Source organism: Mobula hypostoma, chromosome 7, assembly GCF_963921235.1.
Source record: "Mobula hypostoma chromosome 7, sMobHyp1.1, whole genome shotgun sequence".
Lineage (NCBI taxonomy): Eukaryota > Metazoa > Chordata > Chondrichthyes > Myliobatiformes > Myliobatidae > Mobula > Mobula hypostoma.
In genome coordinates, this window is record NC_086103.1 from 112,876,698 (window position 1) to 112,901,642 (window position 24,945).

General features: G+C 43.9%; 1 protein-coding gene across 5 annotated transcripts in view; it reads left to right on the forward strand.

Annotated features, from left to right (window-relative positions):
- Positions 1 to 24,945, forward strand: part of LOC134348997 (short transient receptor potential channel 6-like) — a 120,569-nt gene that overhangs the window by 14,911 nt on the left and 80,713 nt on the right. For 4 of the 5 annotated variants that reach the window (XM_063052828.1, XM_063052825.1, XM_063052827.1 and 1 more), the window contains exon 1: positions 23,594 to 24,350. In XM_063052828.1, coding sequence (XP_062908898.1) covers positions 23,664 to 24,350 — 687 coding nt within the window. In that variant the 5' untranslated portion in view covers positions 23,594 to 23,663. Of the gene's footprint in view, positions 1 to 23,587; positions 24,351 to 24,945 lie in introns of those variants that run through there. The other variant, XM_063052830.1, reaches the window with a different exon arrangement.

A 24,945-nucleotide genomic window follows, 5' to 3' on the forward strand; every position in this document is an offset into this window, starting at 1 on the left:
ACATAAAATTAAGATGTTTGCTAGCCTGGGTTAGCATCAGTGACATCAGCAAGTGGTCTGCCACCTGCCCTCAGGGGAAGGAGAGATAAGGAACAATGGAGCAGCGTCTGGAGATGTGTAATGAAGGGACGGGGGAGAGAGAGCTGTCTGGAGCGGCTCCCCCCTTTGAACCCTGAACTGTTTGAAGTGATGGACAGGCGATACCCCAGCAGGGGGATAAAAAGGGACCGGTTCGCTAAGGCAGGACACACGCCACCCGAGGTAACGAGACCCTGGAAGCGGTACGCTTCTCACGAGTCGGTGGGAAATACCAGACAACGGCCAGGGTGGAAAGGTACGATCAGCGGGAACCCGGTGTGTGTCCGCCCTTGCCTGGGTGCCGGGTTCACTGCAGAGGATCGACCGCATCTGGAGGAGGGGTCACAGTCGGTGACCTCAGGTGACATCACCAAGGACCCGCCCAAAAGCTGTTTGTGAGCCATATCGCCGGTCTGTGAGTGAAGCCGTGTCTGAATGATCAGTTGTTCCTGTTCCCTCTCTCTCTTCCCCCACGTTGTCCATCACCATGGCAACGATTACTGCGGACTGAACTACTAAACTGGACTGAACTTTGAGTCACTTTGAAATTTGGTCATTTACCCCTAGACAACGATAGAGTTTGATTGATGCTGTTATCTTAATTCTGTGCACATGTGTGTTTATCATCGCTGAACTGTTGCATTTATTATCCTTTCGATTACTGTGTTGCTTGTTTCTTTAATAAAACTTTCTTAGTTCTAGTACTCCAGACTCCAACTGAGTGATACATTTCTGCTGGTTTGGCAACCCAGTTACGGGGTACGTAACAAGTGGGGTTCTCGTCCGCGATTTTGAACGCTAAATTTGGGACGGAGTAGATTGATTGGGTTAAAATTCCCGAAAGAAAGAAAAGACAAACAGTAGAAATGGAGGCTGAGGAATTTATAAAGGCGCCGACCTTGGAGGCATTAGAGGATGCCAGGAAATCGGAATTGATAGCTGTGGCCAAACGGTTGAATCTTGCTAAGGTGAAGTCGACAATGAGGAGAGAGGAGATACACAGAGCTATTGTAGAGCACTACGTATCTAAAGGTGTGTTTCCCCAAAGTGAGCTGGGGGTGGTGTCTATTGAAAAACCTGTTGGAGACGCGGTACAGGTACAGCTTGAAAAACTGAGACTCGAGCACGAGTTCCGGGTACGGCAGTTAGAACACGAAGAGAAGCAGTTAGAAAGGCGGGAGAAAGAGAAAGAGAGAGAAAGACAGTTGGAGAGAGAAGAGAAAGAGAGGGACAGACAGTTAGAGAGAGAGGAGAAAGAGAGGGACTGACAGTTGGAGAGAGAGGAGAAACAGAGGGAAAGGGAATTTGAGCTGGAGAAGTTAAAGATAAGGGCCGAGCAGGGGCTCGTGCCGAACCAAGGTGGAGGGTTCCAGGCGACCCAGGAGGTTAGGCTGGTTCCCCCATTTGACGATACCGACATGGATCGGTACTTTCTCCACTTCGAAAAAGTGGCTATAAGTCAGGAATGGCCGAGGGATAAGTGGGCTGTGTTACTTCAGAGTGTACTGAAAGGGAAAGCCCAACAAGCTTACTCAGCTTTGTCCGCGGAAGATGCCCAGAGGTATGAGGTGGTGAAAGAGGCCATCCTCAGGATTTATGAGTTGGTCCCGGAGGCATACCGGCAGAGGTTCCGGAATGCGAGGAAACAGTGGGACAGCACGTATTTGGAATTTGCCCGTGAGATGCAGACATATTGTGAGCGTTGGTGCGCCTCGAAGGGGGTAGAGGGGGATTATGACAGACTGCTACAACTGATCCTGATTGAGCAGTTTAAAGGTTGTGTCCCTGAGGGTATGAGACCCTACCTCGATGAGAAAGAGGCAGCCACGTTAGCCGCAACTGCTAAGTTAGCGGATGAGTATGCGTTGACGCATAAAATGAAGTTTGCCCCGAGTAAGGGCTACCAGAAGGGTAGTCAGGACGGCGGGGAGAGTCCGCTGGAAAAGTCAGAAAGTAAGCCGGGGACTAGTGAAAAGGATAAGGTAGACCGGGAGCAGTCTGGTAGGAAGTCTCCTGGGGTCGTCTGTTATAATTGTGGGAAAGCCAGACACTTTGCGTCCAGGTGCTTTGCCCCAAGGAAGGAGACGGGGAAAGGAAAAGTGGAAATTTGGAATGGCTGTATCGAGCTGTTAAGCGAACCGCTAGGGAAGGACAGGTCTGAAAAAGTCCAGGAAGGGCGCGAGAGGTTTATCTCGGCCGGACTGGTGTCAGTGAAGGAGAGGTTAAAACCAGTTCCAGTGCGGATCTGGAGAGACACGGAGCGTGTCAGTCACTAATACTGAAGAGTGTATTAGAGTTTAGCTCAGAGACCCAGACTGGGGAGGTAGAGGTCAAAGGTGTTGGGGAAGGGACAGAGTCAGTCCCTTTGCACCAGATACACTTACAGAGCAACCTGGTCTCTGGACTAGTCACGGTCGGGGTGAGGTCCGAATTACCGATGAAAGACGTGGAAGTCTTGCTCGGTAATGACATCGCCGGAGGAATCATGTTCCCAGTCGTGAGATTGACAGGTCAGCCTGCCAGCATTGAGGCCCCGCCCATGGACTCACAGGTTCATCACGGGCCCGCGATAGTGAATTTAGCTGAAACGTTTCTGCCAACCTTGTATGAGACGGGGTGTAGTGAGACAGGAGGCAGTAAGGGAGCTGGGACAGACGTAGCAGTAGCCAGGAAAGAATTTGTGCAGATGCAGGAGTGAGACGAGGGGCTGAGGGTTTCGGCAAAGACAGCTCTCTCTGACACAGCTTTAACAAGAGAACTAGTAGGCTATTGTGCGGAGGAGGAAGTGCTAAGGAAGAAAGGGAAATCAAGTACAGTACCCGCAGATGAGGACTGGGGGGTGGTGCAAAAGAGTTATGGGGATGAGGTTTTTAACATGGCCCACGAGGTACCCCCCGGTGGACATTTTGCGGTGCTGGAGGAAACAGTTGGTGGAATCGTGAAAGAGATGTACCAGCTGCCCAGGGGGAAGAATGTTATTAATCATGACCGACGCGAACTGAGATGGTCACCGGCTTTTGATATGCTAACAAACCAAGTTGGTGTTAGCGTGGAAATCAGTGAAGCTAGGGGCCCCCTGATAAGAGAAAAAAACCATTTTGATAAGATTAGTATGGGATCGATCAGATGGGAGAAGGCTATTGTTTTGGCCAGGTCTACTGATAAGGTCTCTCCCTTAATCCCCGAACAAAGCGAATCTTTAGAAGAAGTAATTAAACGACTCGCACCCGTGTGTTTGATTGTCCCGAGGAAATGCAAAGAACTGGGACGTTGGGTGATGTCTGTTACAATAGGGCAGCCTAGTAAAGAACGCTCATATATAATGAGTAATTCAGTGACTAAAGGGCTGATGAACACAGAGGTGTGTATTGGCAATTTAATACGGCTGTCTGAAGCCAGTTTGATAGTGAACCTTGAAAAAAATGAATTCGGCCACACGAAGGACACTTACCCGGGAATTGTAGTGACACAGGGGCAGCTGGCAGCGATGCAAGCTACAGTGCAGGCTATCGCTGACCTCCCAACCCCGACAGACAAGAGGGCCCTCAGAAGGCTCTTGGAGATGGTGGGGTACTGCAGGAAGTTTTGCAATAACTCTACGGTCAATACCCGTCCCCCTCCTACTAAGCCCTTGCGAGAGAAAACTGAGTCGGAATGGGACGACCCTTGTTATTGTGGTCCGGGACAAAACCAAATGAGAGGTTACATTGGTCGCAATTCATCAGTGTTTTTGGCCACTATGAAGTTTGCTGAGTTGGAGCCTGGTCTAAGGGATTATTAATAACACGTGTAAAAGGAACAGAAAATGTGATGACTGTCTGTCAAGGTGTTGACAGCTTCAAACTCGCTATGTTAGCCAAATAGCTGATAAAGATGTATATTTGTGTATGTATCAAATAATGTATTCATGTTTGTAATTTTTCCCTCCCGATAAAAATCCTTAAAGGGGGGAAGTGTGACGAGAATACACATAAAATTAAGATGTTTGCTGGCCTGGGTTAGCATCAGTGACATCAGCAAGTGGTCTGCCACCTGCCCTCAGGGGAAGGAGAGATAAGGAACAATGGAGCAGCGTCTGGAGATGTGTAATGAAGGGACGTGGGAGAGAGAGAGCTGTCTGGAGCGGCTCCCCCCTTTGAACCTTGAACTGTTTGAAGTGATGGACAGGCGATACCCCAGCAGGGGGATAAAAAGGGACCGGTTCGCTAAGGCAGGACACACACGCCACCCGAGGTAACGAGACCCTGGAAGCGGTACGCTTCTCACGAGTCGGTGGGAAGTATCAGACAACGGCCAGGGTGGAAAGGTACGATCAGCGGGAACCCGGTGTGTGTCCGCCCTTGCCTGGGTGCCGGGTTCACTGCAGAGGATCGACCGCATCTGGAGGAGGGGTCACAGTCGGTGACCTCAGGTGACATCACCAAGGACCCGCCCAAAAGCTGTTTGTGAGCCATATCGCCGGTCTGTGAGTGAAGCCGTGTCTGAATGATCAGTTGTTCCTGTTCCCTCTCTCTCTTCCCCCACGTTGTCCATCACCATGGCAACGATTACTGCGAACTGAACTACGAAACTGGACTGAACTTTGAGTCACTTTGAAATTTGGTCATTTACCCCTAGACAACGATAGAGTTTGATTGATGCTGTTATCTTAATTCTGTGCACATGTGTGTTTATCATCGCTGAACTGTTGCATTTATTATCCTTTCGATTACTGTGTTGCTTGTTTCTTTAATAAAACTTTCTTAGTTCTAGTACTCCAGACTCCAACTGAGTGATACATTTCTGCTGGTTTGGCAACCCAGTTACGGGGTACGTACCAGTAGCAAGCAATGGTTATTGAACCATGGTCAGGGGCAGTTCATCAACAGGTAACTGACCCACCTGTAATGATCGATTTCAGATTTTGATATCTCATTCCACTTGTTTGGTTGCTTGCACTAGCTCACTGTATGGAACACCAATGTCACTCCAATTTGTTTATGTGAGCTTCACCATTTTGGCAAAAAATTATTTCAAGCCCTCCATAAAAGTTGTCTTCAGGGGACCATACTCATTTTCATTTACTCCTAGACTCTTAAGTAACTTAACCGAGCTGCCCTGTAGCATTTCATAAACACATGATTCTGCAGATGCTGGAACTATCCACAACTCCACCAACCTTCATGTCATCTGAAAACCTACTAACCCACCCATCCACTTCCTCATCCAAGTCATCTGTAAAAGATCACAAACAGGAGGGTTCTACAGCAGATGCAATCTTGCTGGCTCCCTACTGGGCTTTGGAACACCTGGACAATAGCAATACCTACATTAGACTGCTGTTTATTGATTACAGCTTGGAGATTAACACTATCATCTCCTCAATATTAAATGGCAAGCTTCAAAACCTGAGCCTTTACATCTCCCTCTGGAACTTGATTCTTGATTTTTTTTTCATTGAGACTGCACAGTCAGTGCTGTTCAGAAATAGTAATGTATTATATCTGTATTGTACCATGGCCACAAAACAACTAATTTCACAACTTGTGTCAGTGACAATAAACCTGCTTTTGATTCTGAGGGTGGGGCGGGTTGTGCCTATGATGGAAAATTGGCTGCTTGGCCACACTGAAGGCAGACAGCAATGGACTGTATTCTACATGGAGGTCAGTGATGAGTTGATGTTCTGCAGGGATCTGCTCTAGGAACCCTCCTGTTTGTGATCTTTTACAGATGACTTGGATGAGGAAGTGGAAGGGTGGGTTAGTAGGTTTTCAGATGACATAAAGGTTGGTGGAGTTGTGGATAGTGTGGGAGGTTGTTGTAGGTTGCATCAGGACATAGAGCTGGGCTGAGATGGAGTTCAGTCCCGAAAAGTGTGAAGCGGTGCACTTTGAAAGATCAAAATTGAAAGTGGAGTAAGAAGTTAATGACAGGATTTTTAGAAGTGTGAAGGAATGGGGGAACGGAGTGGAGCAGGGGTCCATGTCCATAGATCCTTCATAGTTGCCACACAAATTGAAAGAAGCCATAATGCTGTATGCGTTAGCCTGCATTAGCCAGGGATTGAGTGCAAGAGCCATGAAGTAATACTGCAGTTCAGTAAATCTCTGGTTAGACAACACTTGGAGAAATATCCACCACTTTCAAATCTCTTACTATCTCTTCTTTCAGTTAGTCCTGATGGAGGGTCTCGGCCTGAAATGTCGACTGTACCTCTTCCTATAGATGCTGCCTGGCCTGCTGCATTTACCAGCAACATTTATGTGTGTTGCTTGAAATTCCAGCATCTGCAGATTTCCTCGTGTTTGTGTTTAGTAATATCCTCAGTTTTTTTTTTGCCTTAATATAGGAAGGACGTGGAAGTTTTAGAGTGCGCAGAGGAGATTTCCTAGGATGCTGCTTGGATTAGACAACATTACTTGTGAGGAAAAGCTGAGCCAGCTAGGGCTTTTCCCTTTGGAGTGAAGGAGAATGAGAGGTAACTCGATTGAGGTGTACAAGATGATAAGAGGAATAGATACAGTCAGTGCCTTTTTCCTCGGGCAGTAATGAACTATACCATTGCCATCCTTTTAAGGTGAGTGAGCGGAAGTTTACAGGAGACGATAGGGGCTGGGAATGGTAATAGATGTTGATTTATTAGGCACATTTCAGAGATTTAGATAGGCATGTGAATGAAAGAAAAATTGAGGGTTATGGTATAAAGAAGGGAAGGGTTTGATTGATATGGCTAAGTTTATGTATGACAGCACAACATCATGGACTGAAGGGCCCGTACTGTATTGTATTGTACTGTCTTGTATTCTATTTCAATGGACACATTGTAAGTGGGCACGACCGGTGTAATTGCAACAACAAAAATGTCAGGATGAATTTCATCCTGCCAGTGGTTAATGACTTTGTTCGACATCTTCTGGCTGGTTACTGAATTGTTGACTGTATAGGTGTTGAGTCAGAGGTTACCAGCACATTAAATTAGGTGCTTGTTGCCTCCATCTACATACCTTGGTGCCCCCTTAGCTTGTTATAGTGGCTAATGTGTATCCACCAACTTTTTCCTTCAACCTTTTCTGTTAAATTAGAAATCAACAGTACCTCTAAGATCCTTCCCACTGAGTGACCAATGGCTCCTGAGAGGTTTTATGATCAGGACCCACTCAGCAGGGATCAAGGTGTGTCCTCCTCCTGGTGGATGGCTGCAGATGACAGAAACCTAATGAGATGGAGACTGAGCAGCTTGGGTTAGTTTCATATGATGTTCAACTAGCCTGTCTGTCATGTGTATATCAGCCTTTCTTAGGTCAATAGCTCCGAGCAGTGGCATGTACAAAATGTTTGAGGATCTCAGCAGGCCAGGCAGCACCAATGGGGAAAATGTACAGTCGATGTTTCGGATGAAGATTCTTCAGCAGGACTGGAGGGAAAAAAGACGGTGAGTAGATTTAAGATGTGGGGGAGGGCATGAACATCAATTTCTTGAACTTCCAGTAATGCCCCCCACTTTATCATTCTCCATTCTCATTTCCCTCTCTCATCTTATCTCCTTGCCTGCCCATCACCTCCCCCTGGTGCTCCTCCCCACTTTTCGTTCTTCCGTGGCCTTCTGTCCTCTCCTGTCAATCTCATCCTTCTACGGCCTTGCATCTCTTTCACCAATTAAATACCCAGCTCTTTACTTCATCCCTCCCCCTCCCGGTTTCACCTATCACCTCGTGATTCTCTGTCCCTTCCCCCCACCTTTTAAATCTGCTCCTCCCCTTTTTTTCTCCGGTCCTGCCAAAGGGCTGAGACCCAAAACGTTCACTGTACTTTTGTTTTCCATAGATGCTTCCTGGCCTGCTGAGTACCTTCAGCATCTTGTGTGTGTTTAGATTTCCAGTATCTGTAGATTTTCTCCTGTTTGTGAGTAATGACATGTGTTATCTTGTCACCACCTCAAATGGGCTTGGCCTGGTCTTTGTGTTTAGGGTTGCTCTGTTGCTGCAGGAATCCATGGAGAGCGCTGTAGGTCATGCTACTCCCTCCTTGTGATACTTAGTCTTTGTCTGATCGTTCCATTTATTTGTTCTATCTGACCTGACATCATAGATAATGTGGACAGTATAAGGACCATTCAATGTCCATCTGTCAGCGTAACACCTGACATTCACTTTGAGTGAAGTGTGCCCCTTGATCAGGGTTAATCTCCATCTAGGTTTGTAGACAATGATCACAGTTTATGCTGTATGTGTGGCAGTAGATTTACTTGCTGCAACAGACTCCACTCACCTTGAGAACTTCTCCACTACTACCAATATGGCTTTTGATGGCTCTGGGAATTCAGAAGAACTGGGGGGGGGGGGGGGCAAGATCTCATTGAAATCTATCATATATTGAAAGGTCTCAATAGAGTGGATGTGGAGAGGATGTTTCCTCTGATGGGAGAGCCTAAGACTAGAAGATTCAGCCTCAGAATAGACAAGCATCCATGTAGAACAGAGATGAGAACTCCTTTAGCCAGTGTGGTGATCTGTGGAATTAATTGCTATAGGCGGCTGTGGAGGCCAAGTCATTGGGTAAGTCAGAGGTTGATAGATTCTTGATTAGTCAGGACATGAAGGGATATGGGGAGAAGGCAGGAAATTGCAGCTGAGAGGGAAATGGATCAGCCATGATTAAATGGCGGAGCAGACTTGTTGGGTCAAATGGCCTAATTCTGCTCCTATATCTTAGTCTAATATGTCTGAATATCCTTTTGCCTTGGTCCTGTAATTTAATCCACTTGTAAGTACAAATTGATCCCGGTGGGGCTGGAGATCTCCATTGTGCTAGCTTTTCTGCTGCTCTCAGCTTTGCTCCTTGGCAGATCAAGTAATTTTCAATGTTTGACAGGTTTGTGACATAATCTTTGGGTTCCACCACCACTGGGAGAATCTACTGGTCATCTTTTCCACTCCATTGTGTATCTTAATGAGTATATATGCTGTACCAGATATGAAAGCAGGGAGCTGGGGCTAACAGTTTGTGACTAGTGCTATATATCCATACTGTTATTGTTCAGTTTCCCATCATTCTCCATCCAGGATCACCTTTCATTGTTAGAGATCAAGCCTGAATATCCTCCATGTTTGTATGTGTGAGAGAGAGTTCAAGTTCGCTCTCATGACTTTAGCTGTGTGATTCACTTAATTTATTCCTTTCATTGCTCTCCATGCTGCCTCATCCACTAATGTGTTTCCATTATCCCCATCTGGAGTTAATTTTTGCACTAATGGGCCAATTTTGACTTGGGTCCCTGTTGCCATAAGAAATTCCCATTTGTCTCGATTGATATCCAAAACTGTGAACAACACCAAAAGCATACTGGGAGCCTGTGTAGATGTGAGACGGCAGATGAAAAATTCAGCTAACAAGTCTCAATCAGGGACTTTAGTTCTTGCCAGTTGTGCAGAGGCACCAAGACCCGTACTTCACGATACCAGCACTTCTATCCCATGCAGCAATTCTGACCCCTCCTTCAAACTTCATAGAGCCATCTATGAACAGAATCAGATCCGGGTTCTGTAGGGGTGTTACTTTTATGGTGATTTGCATCAACCTCGGCATTTTATAATCATTCCACAGCCATGGCCATCATAATCTTTGTGTCCTATGACAACAGTGCAGCTAGATTCACCAGGTCTGCCTCTCAGAAGTTTCACAAGTTCCCAAGTCTGTCATCCGTGTTTCCATGCCTGCCTCTGACATTCCCTAGTTTGCAACCCTTGATGGTCTCAAACAAGTTCCCTCCTGATTTATTCCATCCTCCTTGAGGGTTTTAGTAAACGGATGCCACCCACACTACTGTACCATCAGCGCTATGATTGTGCTGTTGGGTCATTGCTGGGGACTTGTCTACCACAAGGAAGACTCTTTTCCCTGTCAGGGCCCGAAAGGCTGGCCATGTACAAATATATTCAACAGTCACTCACCTCAGGGTTAATCAGACCCTCCACTGCTCTGGCGGGAGCAGGGTTCTTTTATTGTAACCAAAAGGGATGGGAGACTGAGACCTTAGATTATAGAGACTTCAACAAAATAACAGTTAAGAATCGCTATCCCTTGCCCCTACTTAACACAGCCTTTGAATTGTTGCAAGGGGTAACTATTTTCATAAGACTTGTCCTGAAGAACACTTATCACTTAATTCATACCCGTGAAGGGGATGAGTGGACGAGCCTTTAATGCCCCAACAGGTCATTATGACTACTTAGTGATGCCCTTTGGGTTGGTCTATGCTGCAGCTGCCTTCCAGACATTTATTAATGATGTTCTGAGGGAAATATTTAATCAATTCGTATTTGTGTCCCTCGCTGACACTGACTTTTGTTTTTTGAGCTCCTGTGATGAAAATTGAACACGTGTAAGGCGGGTTCATCAGAGCCTGTTAAAGAATCATCTGTTTGTGAAATTGGAGAAGAGTGAGTTCCCTGTCCTCAAAGTTTTTTTTTTGGGGGGGGTGGAATTTGCCATCTCCCAATGAAATCTTGTGGACCCTGAAAAAACCCGTGCGGTGCGAGACTTGCTGCCTCCTTCTCCTTCTTCTCAACAAATTCAGTGTTTTTTGGGGTTCACAAACTTAAGTTCAATAGCAGCCTTCGGACTAATCTGACCAAAAAGACATTGGGATCTTTCCGCTGGTCCCTGCAGCTGAGACAGCTTTCAATAAGCTCCAGACCATTTTGTTACAGCCTGAGTTCTGTGTCCACCTGATCCCAAGCTACCTTCATTGTTGAGGTAGATGTCTCTGAAATTGGACTGCATGCAGGGAGCAGAAAGTGTATCCCTGTGTCTATTTTAAGATGTTTATCACCAGCTGATGTGAATTATGACATTGGGAATAGAGAGCTCCCGATGATGAACTTGGCACTAGAGGAGTGGTAGCGTTGGCTTGAGGGAGCTAGGCACCCGTTTATCATCTGGACAGATCATCAGGCTCTGGATCAAAAGGGAATAGCTACACTCATTTAAGCACTGTTATGTTGTTATTTCATGCTGTTTATTTATTGCTATTTATTTATATCTACATTTGCATAGTTTACAGTTCTTGATGTTTACAGTTACTGTTCTGTAGATTTGCAATGTATGTCTGCAGAAAGAATCTCAGGATAGTATCCATTGACATGTAGGTACCTGATAACAAATTTAATTTGAACTTTGAATCATTTGGACAGACCATAAAAACTTGACTGGTATTCAGGGTGCAAAAAGACTGAATTCCTGGCTAGCCTGCTGTTTTTTAATCATTTTATTATAACATATTGTTGTGGGTCTAAAGATCAGATAACTGACACTTTATGGAGACATTTTGAGCCCTGGATATGGTGCAGAGGTTGGAGCCCATTATATTGGTTGAAAGGTTAGTACCCCTGTAACACTTCTAAGATAACAGGTCATCCTGGTATCTCGTGGATTCTAGAGTGCATTAAAAGAAGATGCTGGTAGCTTGTGCAGGCTTGTGACATCTGTGCCCATAACGAGAATCCTAATTCCCCTTCTCAAGGCCGCTGCCAACCTCTGCCCATTCCTTCACACCCCTGGTCTCTCCTTTCTCCAGATTTTATTCCCAGTCTGATCCCGTCACATTCCTCTACCACTACTTTAGTTGTGGTTGATAGGTTTTCCAAGGCTTGCCGATTCATGCCTAAGGGACCGAGAAATTCTCATGCACCATGTTTTCTGTGTGCATGGTTTTCCCACTGAAATTGTTTTGGATAGAGGTCCCCAATTCGCCTCCAAGTTATGGCGAGCATTTTGCAAGTTGATCTGGGCTACCTCTAGTCTTTCCTCATGCTTCCATCCTCAAACTAATGGACAGACTGAGAGGAGGAACCAGGAACTGGAACAAACCCTCTTACTGCCTAATATCCGGTAATCCACCCTCTTGGAGTGACCATTGGGTTCTCAGAAAATCATTTTAACATTCGTCATTGGGTATGCCTCCATGTGAATGTCAATTTTGGTTTCAGCTTCCTCTCTTCCCTGATCAGGAGGCAGAGGTTGGTGTTCCCTCAGCTGAACAATTTGTTCAGAGGGGCAAGTAAAGGTGGCTCAAGGCCGAAGAGAGTTAGTCCTGTCAACAGGTCAAGGCCAACAGAAAGAGGTAGCTGGGTTCCTCTTTTTATATTGGTCAATGGGTCTGGCTTTCAACTGAAGATCTTCTGCTCAAACTAGAATAGCCTTTCACTTTATCTGTCATTTAAAAATTATTAGGAAAATTAACCTGGTAATAAACGTTTACTTTGTAGCCCTCTGGCCCTGATTCCCAAGCCACCACCCCCACCAAGGATCATAGACGGTGAAACTGTCTTTACAGTCCGCAGATTGCTTAATTTGTGGAAATTAAGGACACAACTACAATACTTGGTAGACTGGGAAGGCTATGATCAGGAGGACAGGAACAGTGTTGGATTCCTTCCAGGGATATTTTAGATCCTGACCTTATTTCAGAATTCCATCATTCGTATATAGATAATCCTGGGTCGTCAGGTGCCAGCCATAGTGAGAGGGGTTCTGTCACTTCCTTGATTGTCGGTAGAGTATTCTGAGGTCTCTGACTGTGTTCGCCTTTTTTTTGGCTATTCTCTGCATTTTATTAATTATCATTATCTGTATTGTTGCACTTCTGGTTTTGTTTTGTAATTATTAGGTCTTGCCTAGTTTACATTTAAGTTGCAATTATCCTTGATTACTTTGAATTAAATCTCTGAGACTTTACAGGTGTCCAATCAAGTATCCTCGAACTTCTGTCTCTTACTAGAACAGTCATTTGTTAATGTAATTAGTGTGATGTTTATCAGCTGGGTACAGATTCGTTTGTACTCTGGAGTGCATTTAAATGGGCTGTGCTAACCCCTCATCTGTTGTTCTGATCCTTACCTAATTAAGTTCTGGCTGAGTTATTAAAGACCTTGTAAGTTCTACTGTTCTCCTTTATCTTTTTTGGTAATAAAACTCCTAGTTTTGTTTAACCCTTCTGAGTCTGTGATCCTGTGCTTGGGTCTGAAGTTGCAGCGTGACAGTGCATAGCATGTGACTGCTCAATAGCCATCTTCATTCCTGAAGCTGTATCTCCCTCATACTGATCAGTTCAAAAAATCCCTGGTTGTAAATGAGGACTGAGAAGAATCAGATCATTTCAAGCAAGGTTTAATTGTGAAAATACAGCATCATTTGAAGCATGTAACTGAAAAGCTTAGTTCTGTATCCAAATCTCATTTCTTCCTTGTACGAAGTAGCTATGAAAGCCCTTCAAGATTGGACAAATGCTGGAGAAAATAAAGGTAATTAAGATTTTACATGAAACAAGTTTGAGGAGAGTCAGCATCGGTGTCAAAAGAAATAGAAAATAGGTCAGATGTAAAGTCAGCTGCTGGTCCTCTAACTTTTTCTACAAAATCGCATGAAGCCAAACTTGCCTTCCGTCAGTGAACTCTGATCAGAAATATTAATTTGTTGAAATTATTTTGAAGAACTGACAAAATTGAACATTCATTAATCAGCACCTTAAGAACGGATTGAATGCTTGAACTGATTATTTGGTACAAAATGTTTGACCATGGGTTCCAGAACCATCATCACATTGACCAATAAATCATGGGGACAGTAATTTATTCAAACTAACTTGGTGAATTATAGGTACACACTCTTGGCTCACTGCCCTTTAGCAATCCTACTAGAATTCCTTTCTGGATTTCTTTAAAGTAAAAAGAATCGATTAATAATTTCTTGATGCATATTGCAGAAAGTTGCCTTAAATACTGCAAATAGAACATGAAAATAATCTAATACCTTCCAGTTCTTGGAGCCCTCAACATTCCTTCTAGGTGAGGTGATACTTCACTTGTGAGTCTGTTGGGGTGATTGCCTCAAACAGTCCTTCCAGGTGAAGTGGCACTTTGTAAGTCTGTTGGGATCATCTATTTTATCCAGTGCTCCCTGTGTGGCCTGAATATCGGTGAGACCCAAAGTAGCTCAGGAGAAAGCTTCACCGAGCACCTATGCTCCGTCCACCAGAAAAAGTAGGATCTCCGGGTAGCCTTCCATTTCCATTTTGCTTTTCACTCTCGTTCCAACATGCCAGTCCATGGCCTCCTTTACTGCTGTGATGAGGCCACACTCCGGTTGGGAGCAACACCTTATATTCCGTCTGGTAGCTCCAACATGATGGCATGAACATCTCAATTTCTTTAACTTCCAGTAATTGCTCCCCTCCCCCCTTCACCATTCCCCATTCCTATTTCCCCCCTCTCACCTTATCACCTTCCTCTGGTGCTTCTTTCTTCTTCCAGTTTTCTATCCTCCTATCAGATTTCCTCCTTCCCCACATCCTCTATCTCTTTCACCAATCAACTTCCCAGCTCTTTATCTTCACCCTCCTCCCATGCCAACAGTCTCACTTGTTTTCCTTTGTGCTGGAAATAAATGCCACACTTGATCAAACTTGATTAAGTGTTTTCACCTGTGTAATCCAGCATTTTTTATCCATGATTGGCAAGGAGATCTAGTGTTGAATGCTCCTGGTAAAAGCAACTGTGCATTCATGACAATGTGGTCTTCACTTTCCTGATGGTTGAGATTACAGTCATAGGGCATCAAATGGCCGGATTAGATTTGTCTTGCCTTTTGTGGGCAGGTGACGGAACTTGGTTTGGGCAAACTTCCAACATGTCAGATGGATTCCAGGTATGCTATTGAGTTGGAAGTGTTTGATTAGAGAGCCAGAACTAGCTGTAGTTCTGCAGCATAAGTTCTCAATGCCCCAGCAGGGACATTGTTGGAGTCCATAGCCTCTGTTGCATCCAGTGTGCTCAGCGCTTCTCCATTTGTGACATAAGTCCAAGTGGCTGAAGTCTGGCTTCTGTGATGGAGAGGAAGGGGGAAGATGACGCAACTCGCCCTACTGGCACTTGTGCTGTGATACTGAACTTCACCATTGTGATCACAGAGACCATTATAGAACCTGATGGCCTAAACCGACTGTTTATTCCTTTCCATAGATGCTGTCTGGCCTGCAGTGTGCCTGCAGCATTTTGTATGTGTTACTCCGGATTGCCAGCATCTGCACAATTTCTTGTGTTGATCATAGAACCTTTTCTTTCCATTATCTGTTTAATTGGCCTTAAGAACACCTTTCAATTCACTTTTGCAGGACTGTAAGAGATTTGATTTGATGTGTTGATTGCTAGGTTACATATTTCTGTTTATAGTACACAGCTTTCTCCATTCAGCAGTCACGAGACAGGGATATCAGTTTTTTAAAAAATATATATTATTTTTGTTGGTTTTTTGCACAAATCTTGCTTGACAATTTATTTTGAATGTACTTGTATTCTTAAGGAATTGTTAAAATCATAAGATAAAGGAGCAGAGTTGAGCCATGTGGCCTACTCTGCCATTTCACCATAGCTTTTCATTTCCCTCTTGCCCCCAATCTCCCCATATCCCGTCATACCCTGAGTAATCAATAGTCCATCAACCTCTGCCTTAAATATACACACATGACTTGGCCTCCACAGCCGCCTATGGCAACAAATTCCACAGATTCACCACTCCGGCTAAAGAAATTCCTCCTTGTTTCCATTCTAAATGGATGTCCCTCTATTCTGAGGCTGTGTCCTCTGGTCTTGGACTCTCCCAGCATAGGAAACACCTTCTCCAAATCCACTCAGCGAAGCCTTTCAACATTCGATACGGCTCATTGAGGTCCCCCACCCCTGCATTCTTCTGAATTCCTGAGTACGGGCCCAGAATCATCCAACACTCCTCATATGATAAGCCTATCAATCCCAGAGTCATTCCCATGAATCTCCTTTGGACCCTCTCCAATGTAAGCACATCTTTTCTTAGATAAGGAGCCCAAAACTCTCACAATATGTCAAGTGAAGCCTCACCAGTGCCTTATAAAGGCTCATCATTACATTCTTGTTTTTGTATATTCCAATCCTCTTGAAATGAATCCTAACTTTGCATTTGCCTTCCTCCCCACTGATTCAATCTGCAAATTAACCTTTAGGGAATTCTGCACGAGGATTTCCAAATCCATTTGCACCTCAAATTTTTGAATTTTTTCTCCATTTTGAAAATGGTCAATCCTTTCATTTCTTCTAAGTGCATGACCATACACTTCCTGACACTGCATTCCATCTGCCACTTCTTTGCCCATTCTCCTAACCTGCCTAAGCTCTTCTGTAGCCTGTCTGTTTCCTCAACATTACCTGCCCCTCAACCTATCTTCGCATCGTCTGCAAACTTGGCCCGAAAGCCATCAATTCCTTCATCCAAGTCATGGACCTATCGGGTAGAAAGAAGTGGTCCCAACACAGACCCCTGTGGAACACCAGTAGTCACTGACAGCTAATCCAAAAACACTTCCTTTATTCCCACTCTTCGCCTCCTGCCAATGAGCCAATGCTCTTTCCATGCTCTTTCCTGTAATGGCTGGCTGGTGGCATTGTGGCATCAGTGACGGACTTTGGAGTGAAGGCTCCCGAGTTCAAATCCAGCTGGCTCCCTTGCACGCTTTCCATCTGTGCTGGGTTGAGCGTCGAGCTAGCAACTCAGCCTCATAAAAATAAGAAAGCCTGCTAAAAAAAAAGTCGTCACGACTGCATCCCAATGACTCCACTTGGAGTTATGGGCTTTCTCCTTCATCCTTCCTGTAATACCATGGGATCTTAACTTGCTAGGCAGCCTCATGTGTGTGGAACTGTCAAAGACCCTATGAAAATCCCAGCACACAACATACACCAATTCTCCTTTATCTAACCTAGTTATTTCTTCAAAGAATTCCAATAGATTTGTCAGACAAAGATTTTCCTTAAGGAAATCACGCTGACTTTGGCCCCTGTGCCTCCAAGCATCCTGAAATCATATCCTTAACAATCAAATCCATCATGTTCTCAACCACTGAGGTCACACTAACTGGCCTGTAATTTCCTTTCTTCTGCCTCTCTCCCTTGAAGAGTGGAGTGACATTTACAATTTTCCAGTCCTCTGGAACAATGCCAGAATCCATTAGTTCTTGAAAGGAATTTACTAATGCTTCCGTGCTCTGTGGTCTCCGAGATGATTCCAGGAGGCAGAGGCATCGTGAGGGTCAATGTGCCTGTTCCATTTTAGTTTTTTTTTGCAGGGAGGTAGGATTTGGGGATGATCATGTTACCTTTCATTTCTTTCTTGGTTGCATGGCTTCCCAGAGAATTGAAGAATTTCAGAGTTGTATACTTTGATAATAAATGAATCATTGAACCATTAAATGCCACCATTTTCAAATCCCCGGCTTGTAGACCATCTGGTCCAAGTGACTTGTCTAACTTCAGACCTTTCAGCTTCTCAAGCACTTCTCCCTAGTAATGGCAACCTCACTCACTTCTGCCCTCTGACATTCTTAAACCTCCAGCATACTGCTAGTGTCTTCCACAGTGAAGATCAATGCAAAATGCTTATTCAGCTCGTCTACCATTTCTTTGTCTATTACTACCTCTCCAGCATAATTTTACAGTGGTCCAATATCTTAATTTCAGCTCTCTTTTACTCTATGTATCTGAAGAAACTTTTGGTATCTGCTATAATACTATTGGCAAACTTGCCTTCATATTCCATCTTTTCCTCCTTTATGACTTTTTAGTTGCCATCTGTTGAGGTGTGTGTGTGTGCCAGGAGTCCATTATTGCATCCTCTTACAAAGTGAATGACTCCCCTTAATGTTCCAAGTGCACAATTTTAATATATTACTGGTCATAACCCTTTATAACAATCATTTGACTCCGGAGGAGAAGAAAGCCGACTTAAGATCAGCTGAGCAGCAATAAGTAAATAAGAAAAAAAACACACAAAAAAGAACAAAGTGTCAACAGTGCTGAACAAGAGGACTTACCCCACACTTAAAGGGGATATCTGAACCTTCTAGCACCCCATATTCTGCCCCACTGCCAATATGGCTTTTAACACAGTCAAAGATAAAAACAGGGCATAATTTATCAATCCACCGATTTGTTACCATCGTGTTTAAGCTCCTTCAGGCTGGAGCAGCACTGCTAATTTAAACAAATAATGAAACTGTATTAATAAAAACAAACACGTTACCCATCCTATAAGATATCTTGCCGTTGAGTAAAGAAAAGGTAAAATAAAGCGACCATCGAGCACGTTATTGTCTATAACCAGGGCTACACAATATATACATCCCAACGTGTCCACAAAAGTTTTAACTTTGTTAGGAGAATCAAATATCTTGGTGGCCCCATTGTAGGTGATTTTCAGCGCTGCTGGGTACAGCATAAAGTACTGGATTCTGGATTCTCTCAGCGGCTTCTTTACCCGGTCGAATTCCTTGCGCTTCCAAATAACTGCTGCTGAGAAATCCTGAAAACACAGAAGCCTGGATCCCTCATATATTAAAGCCTGGGCATCAGTCCTGCAGTGCCTCGAAGCCTCCATCACTCTTTGCTTATCACCGAAATTATGGAACCGCACGAGGACAGGTTGAAGGTGTTGGTCTAGGACAGGTTTTGGAGCCAACGTACAATGAGGTCTTTCCACTTTAATGCGTCCAGCCTTGGTTTCCAAATCAAGGAAATTAGGCAGCTAGCCCTCAAAAAACTTTGCTGGCTGTCTGCCTTCTGTACCTTCAGGTAGACTGATGATCTGTATATTCTTTCTCCTACCTCTATTCTCAAGATCATTGATATGGTCAGACAGGCTTTGAACTTGCTTTTCCAGCACCCAGATGCGGCTTTGGGCTTGATCAGTTACAGTTTCTACCGCGGAGACTCGGTCCTCGGCCTCGGTCGTTCTCTTATCAAGATTTTTAAGCTCCAATGTGTGGTTCTGGAGTGTTAGAGAGAGTGGACCCAGCTTCTCGTCTATCGTTTTGGAAATGTTCTCCGTAACTTCCTGAGTTACTTGATGAAAAGCAGGGTCCAACATGTTAGCATAGCTAGCAGTAGCTAGCTCCTCAGCCCCGGGCGAGTGCTCTGTGTAGTCCATCTTGGCTGCCTTTTTAGTACTTTTTGATGGCAAGGTGTTGAAGCAGCTTAAAAAAAAATACTCATCAATGTTCATGTTATTAAATCCAACCCTTGGGCATTTAAAAAAAAGTTGAAACAGATAGGTTTATATGCAAAATTATCAGTGTTGCAGTGCTGAGCTCAGCAAAGCAGACCTTTCACTGCACCGCCATCTTGCAAAATCTCCATCCTCTTATAAAGTAATTACATTGATATGGCATTGAGTTAAGATAAATCTAATATTAAAATGTCTGGAATACTCAAGAGGGCTGAAGCAGAAAGGCATATCAAGTGGTAACAAATATCAGTAGTCCCAGGTGTCCATTTTGCACTGGCCCTAGTGGCCACATGTCTTCATGACTATTACCATTACTCACATTTTTCTTTCCAGACTAGGAGTTGAGACGTAGAAAGTCTCAAATGTCCAGTATGTAAATACAAAAAGCAAGTGGTGGATCACCTATTTACTATGCTGTCTTTTAAAGGCAGAGGAGGTGGAGTATACTTTATTTAACTCCTCATCATACACAAATGTGGTGGTTCTGTCTCAATTCTGCTCACTTGAACCAAAAACGTCTAGCATTCAAGGGCTGTCCATTTCTCAGCCATCACCTTGGTAACGGTGTACATTCCATCTCGGGCCCATGTCAAAAAGGCGCAAGACAGACAGAGCGATATAACCGACAGGCATGAAACGGCACTCTCTGATGCCTTCCCCATAATTTTGGGGGGGATTTTAACCAGGCCATCTTGGAAAAAGTGTCTAAATAATTATCACCAACATATTACTTTTGGCTCCTCTGGTTCTACCATACTGGACCACTGTTAAAATGCCATCATGAATGCTTACCGTGACATCCCATGCTTACACTTTGCAAAGTCTGATGACCCCTAGCTGTACTTCTACTCAGAGTCTGAAGACTGGAGCTCCAGTAGAGAGGACAAGAAGGTATGGACAAAGGAGGCGAAAGGAGTTTTGAGTCGGTGGACTGGACAGTATCCAGGGATTCATCTTTGAAAATGAATGAATATGCCACAGTTGACACTGACTTCATTAAATTTGTGTTGGGCACATGGTCAAGTGGGTAAGGCGTTCGTCTAGTTATCTCAAGGTCGCTAATTCGAGCCTCAGCTGTGGCAGCATGTTTGTGTCCTTGAGCAAGGCACTTAATCACACATTGCTCTAGTCTGTGCAAGGAGTGGCACCCCACACAGACTTCCAATCTGCGCCTTGTAAGGCGTGAAAATGCCCAACGCAGGCCTCTCATGGTCTGAGTCGACATTCCCTCCCCTCCCTCCCTCATTAAAGCCTGTGTGGATGAGTGTACGTCTATGAAAATGTATCATGCATATCTGAACCAGATTTGTGGTCTACGGATGGCTAGATCTGTGGCATTTAAGTCTGGTGATCCAGGACTGTACAAGAAGGCCCGGTACGACTTGCGGAGGGCTAACTCGAGAGCAAAAGAACAATTTTGACTGAGGATAGAGATGAAATCTAATGCACATCAACTCTGGGTAGGGTTTGCAGACATTACTTCCTACAAAGTGAAACCTAACAACATGAATGGCAGCAATACTTCACTCCCAGAAGAGGTTTACATCCTTAAGGCTGGCTTTGAAAGGCAGAATAAAACCACAGCTATGAGGATCCCTGCAGCACTTGGTGATCCAGTGATCTCTGTTTTGGAGGCTGACATCAGGACATCTTTCAAGGAGGTGAACCTGGCAAGGTGACAGGCCCCACTGGTGTACCTGGTAGGCCTCTGAAAGCCCATGACAACCAACTAGTGGGAGTGTTCAAAGCCATTTTCAATCTCTCATTGCTACAACTGGAAGTTCCCACCTGCTTCAAAAGGGCAGTAGTCATACTACTGCCCAAGAAGAGCAGGATGAGCTGCCTTTACGACTATTGTCGGGTAGCACTCATATCTAAGGTGATGAAGTGCTTCAAGAGATTTGGTTATGGCTACAATTAACTCCTGCCTAAGCAAGGACCTAGACCCACTGCAACTTGCCTATCACCACAATAGGTCTACAGTGGATGCAATCTCATTGGCTTTTCGTGCAGTATTGCATCACCTGGATAGTACTAATATTTATATTGGGCTGCTGTTTAGTGACTCCAGCTCAGCGTTTAACACTTGCTCAGCTGTGAGGTTCTGGCTTTATAAGGATAGTGCTGTGCCCTCCTTTATTTCCACATCTGATTCTCTCAGGCAAGGCTTTTTCCTTGTATAACTCCTGCTCCCCTGCTGAGTGCCCAATTACCACTGTCTTCTGATATCCCTGGTTTAGTTGTGATATGAACTTTGACTTCAGTATCTCCGTTGGCTTCATACTGGGAAATCTTTCATGCTTCTGTTAGTGGTGGGCCTGACTTCTGTTGATAACTGCTTCATGTGCAAGTTGGGCTACTGAAACCATTGATTGATGAAATAATTTTGATCCTGCTATGATGTAGCAAAACCAGTCCTATCTGATGTACTCTACTATTTCCAATATAGCTATGGCATTTGTCTAAAGGCCGGAGGAGAAGAGAAATAGCGTGCTGCACGTGCGCAGCCCTCTGATGAAAAATGATATCGTATCTGTTAAATGGGGCCGTGGACAATTCTGATTTGATGAAGATGGACGTGAAAGGACAGAGGAACATCTGGAAAAATTTCTGAAACGCTTGTTCGCTGCTGTCATTACTGCGCGGTCCGGAATCTTTCGGAGCATAGGCCTCAAAATCCCTGGCTTTGCCTGCTGTTGGCGACTGAGAAGGAGGTCGAATCGTTTGGATAGTGATGTCGCTCAGTACTTGGTGTCGGAGAGCTGATCAGAGCTCGAAGTTTTCAGATGACTTAGAGTCGGACCGTGGACGGGTATGGCAGGGAGAGTTTTTCTTCCTTCTCCCGTCTGTGTGAGATGTGGGACATTTGAGAGATTTTGAATTTTTACTGTGCTCATGGACTTCTTCGTCAAGTTATGGCATTGTTGCACTGTTGTAACTATATGTTATAATTATGTGGTTTTGTTAGTTTTCTTCATTCTTTGTCCTGTGTTTTGTGATATCACACCGGAGGAAATATTGTATCATTTCTTAATGCATGCATTACTAAGTGACAATAAAAGAGGACTGCGTGTCTTCATAATCTAAATCTAAATATAGTCTCCAAGATGTATTCATAGAATTTGGTTCTTTCAGCTCACCTTCAGTGAACAACACATTCTAGAATTCTATATAGTCACATCACGTTTCAGTAGCATGTGATTCATTTATTTTTATTGTACTGTCTCAAGATTGATGATGAAAGGTTTGTAGACATTGTCTTTGTGGACTTGTCTGCAAGAGTGGGTGGTCCAGAAGGTTAAGTTGTTTGGCATTCCGATGAAGTAGTAAATAGGATTTAGCATTAACTTAATTGCAGAAATCAGAATGGTAGTAGATGGGTGATTCTTTGACTGGAGGCCTGTGACTAGTGGTGTGCCGCAGGAACTGGCACTTAGTTCGTTAATGTTTATCATCTAAATCATCAATATAGGTGATAATGTGTTAAACTGGATCCTCCGATTTGCGGTTGGCACCAAAACTGTGGGTGTACTGAACAGCAAGGAAGGTTCTCAAAACTTGCAGGATGATCAGGACCAGCCTGGAAAATGGGAGACGGAGTTTAATGCAGACAGGTGTGCAGTGTAAAGCTATATTTGTGGTGAGAGGAGGTTATGGATTTTAGTAAATGAGCCTTGGTTAGCTGTTGCCTGTGTAGACATTGCCCCACATTAGAAGTCTATTCTAAGTATGGTGTCCTGCAAGCTCAGGATTGATGAGGTCTTGGAATTTCAGTCCTTCTGTACCTCCTGCCAGATGGTCCTCTTGTCTGCCTAGTAATTCTTTGATGCCTAAAATCCGTTTCCATGCAATCCACCATGAAAGCAATTGGAACGCAAATCTGATAACAGAAATTGTTGAAGCTACTCAGCAGGTCAGTCAGCATTTGGGGACAGAAAAATAGAGCTAATATGACCTCTCATCAGGATTGATTTATTGTATTTGCAGCTTATTGGTTTACAGAAGCCATTGATATAAGGAAGTCTTAGACGTGAGCAATATGTAGAGTAAACTACTGAGACTACAGATAGCAATGGGGCGGTTTGCAGCTGCAGTTTTGTTGACTGCTGAACTAGCATGACTTCCAGGAGAAATAGCAGCAATTTGTTAGATCTGGAATAAAGGTACCAGGGCAGGTTGTGGAAAAGTCATTATTTGTATATAAGTGATTAAGGTCATATTAAAAATAAACATGGTATACCAACTTGGTATAATTCATAGCTAGTATACTGAGTAGTAATAAATAGATGACATTTTTGATACTTGTTTTGTATTGATGGCATTTCAATGAGAAATGTCAGTTTAGAGTTTGCATTTATTGTTATTATTTGGCAATGTTGAGAGAAGATAGAGAAATATATCCTCCTTCTGCAACTAATATTTTTCCATTTGTATTTAACAGCCATTTCATTGCGGAGTGGCCACAGCACCAGACGTTGCAGAAAGGACGAAGGCAGGCTTTACGCGGGCCTGCCTACATGTTTAATGACAGGTCCACAAGCCTAACGCCTGAAGAAGAGAGGTTTCTAGATGCAGCTGAATATGGCAATGTCCCTGTGGTCAGAAGGATGCTGGAGGAATCCGAGACGCTCAACGTAAATTGTGTTGATTACATGGGCCAGAATGCATTGCAGTTGGCTGTAGCAAATGAACATTTGGAGATCATAGAACTCTTGTTGAAAGTTGACAATCTCTCTCGTGTTGGGGATGGTTTACTATTGGCCATCAGTAAGGGATATGTGCGAATAGTTGAGGCCATCTTGAATCATAAGTTATTTGCCACTAAGCATGCACTGACTTTGACCCCAGAGCAATATCAACCAGAATTCAATGATTTTTATGCCTATGATGAAGATGGTACCAGGTTTTCCCATGATGTCACTCCTATTATCCTGGCAGCGCACTGCCAAGATTATGAAATTGTTCACATCTTACTGAGGAGGGGAGCCCGTATTAACAGGCCACATGATTATTTTTGCAAATGCCAAGTGTGTACTGAGAATCAACTGAAGGACTCCTTCAGCCATTCAAGATCTCGAATAAATGCCTACAGAGGCTTAGCAAGTCCTGCCTACTTGTCCCTCTCCAGTGAGGATCCTGTGCTTACAGCTCTGGAGCTCAGTAATGAGCTCAGTGTATTGGCCAATATTGAGAAGGAATTTAAGGTAAGTGAAAGTTTAAAAAGAATAATCTACTATTGGCATTAACTTGCTAATATGATGAACTGATAAATGAGGCTTTGGGTCTACTCCAGCATTTGGATCTGAGCATTCAATTTTTGGTTCAGATTGTTGATCACTTTAATTGTTTGCATGATTTGTGTTTTTTTTTCCTTTTTGCGTATCAGACGTTGATCTGTCATTTTTATTTTTATTCTTTTTTTTCTCTAATTGGGTTCTTTTGGGTTTCTTGCTTTGTGGCTGCCTGTAAGCAGACGAATCTCAAGGTTATATAATTTGTACATTCTTTGATAATAAAGGTATTTTAAATCTTTGAACTCTATAGTGATCGGAAAACTCAACATTATTATCTATCTTAACCATGTATTCTGCAACTTAGAATCTATTGACCAAGACCTGTGACTCCTTGTTTGCTGATAGATAATTAACCTTTATGCTCACTGTTTTCAAAGAAGAAAATCACACTCAAAATATCATCTTTGCCTGCAGCCTCTGTTTATTAACTATAAAACTGAACCTACCTGCCATATTTGGCAATATCTTTTTTCATTCAAAACTTGTTTTCATTGGATCTTTGGTC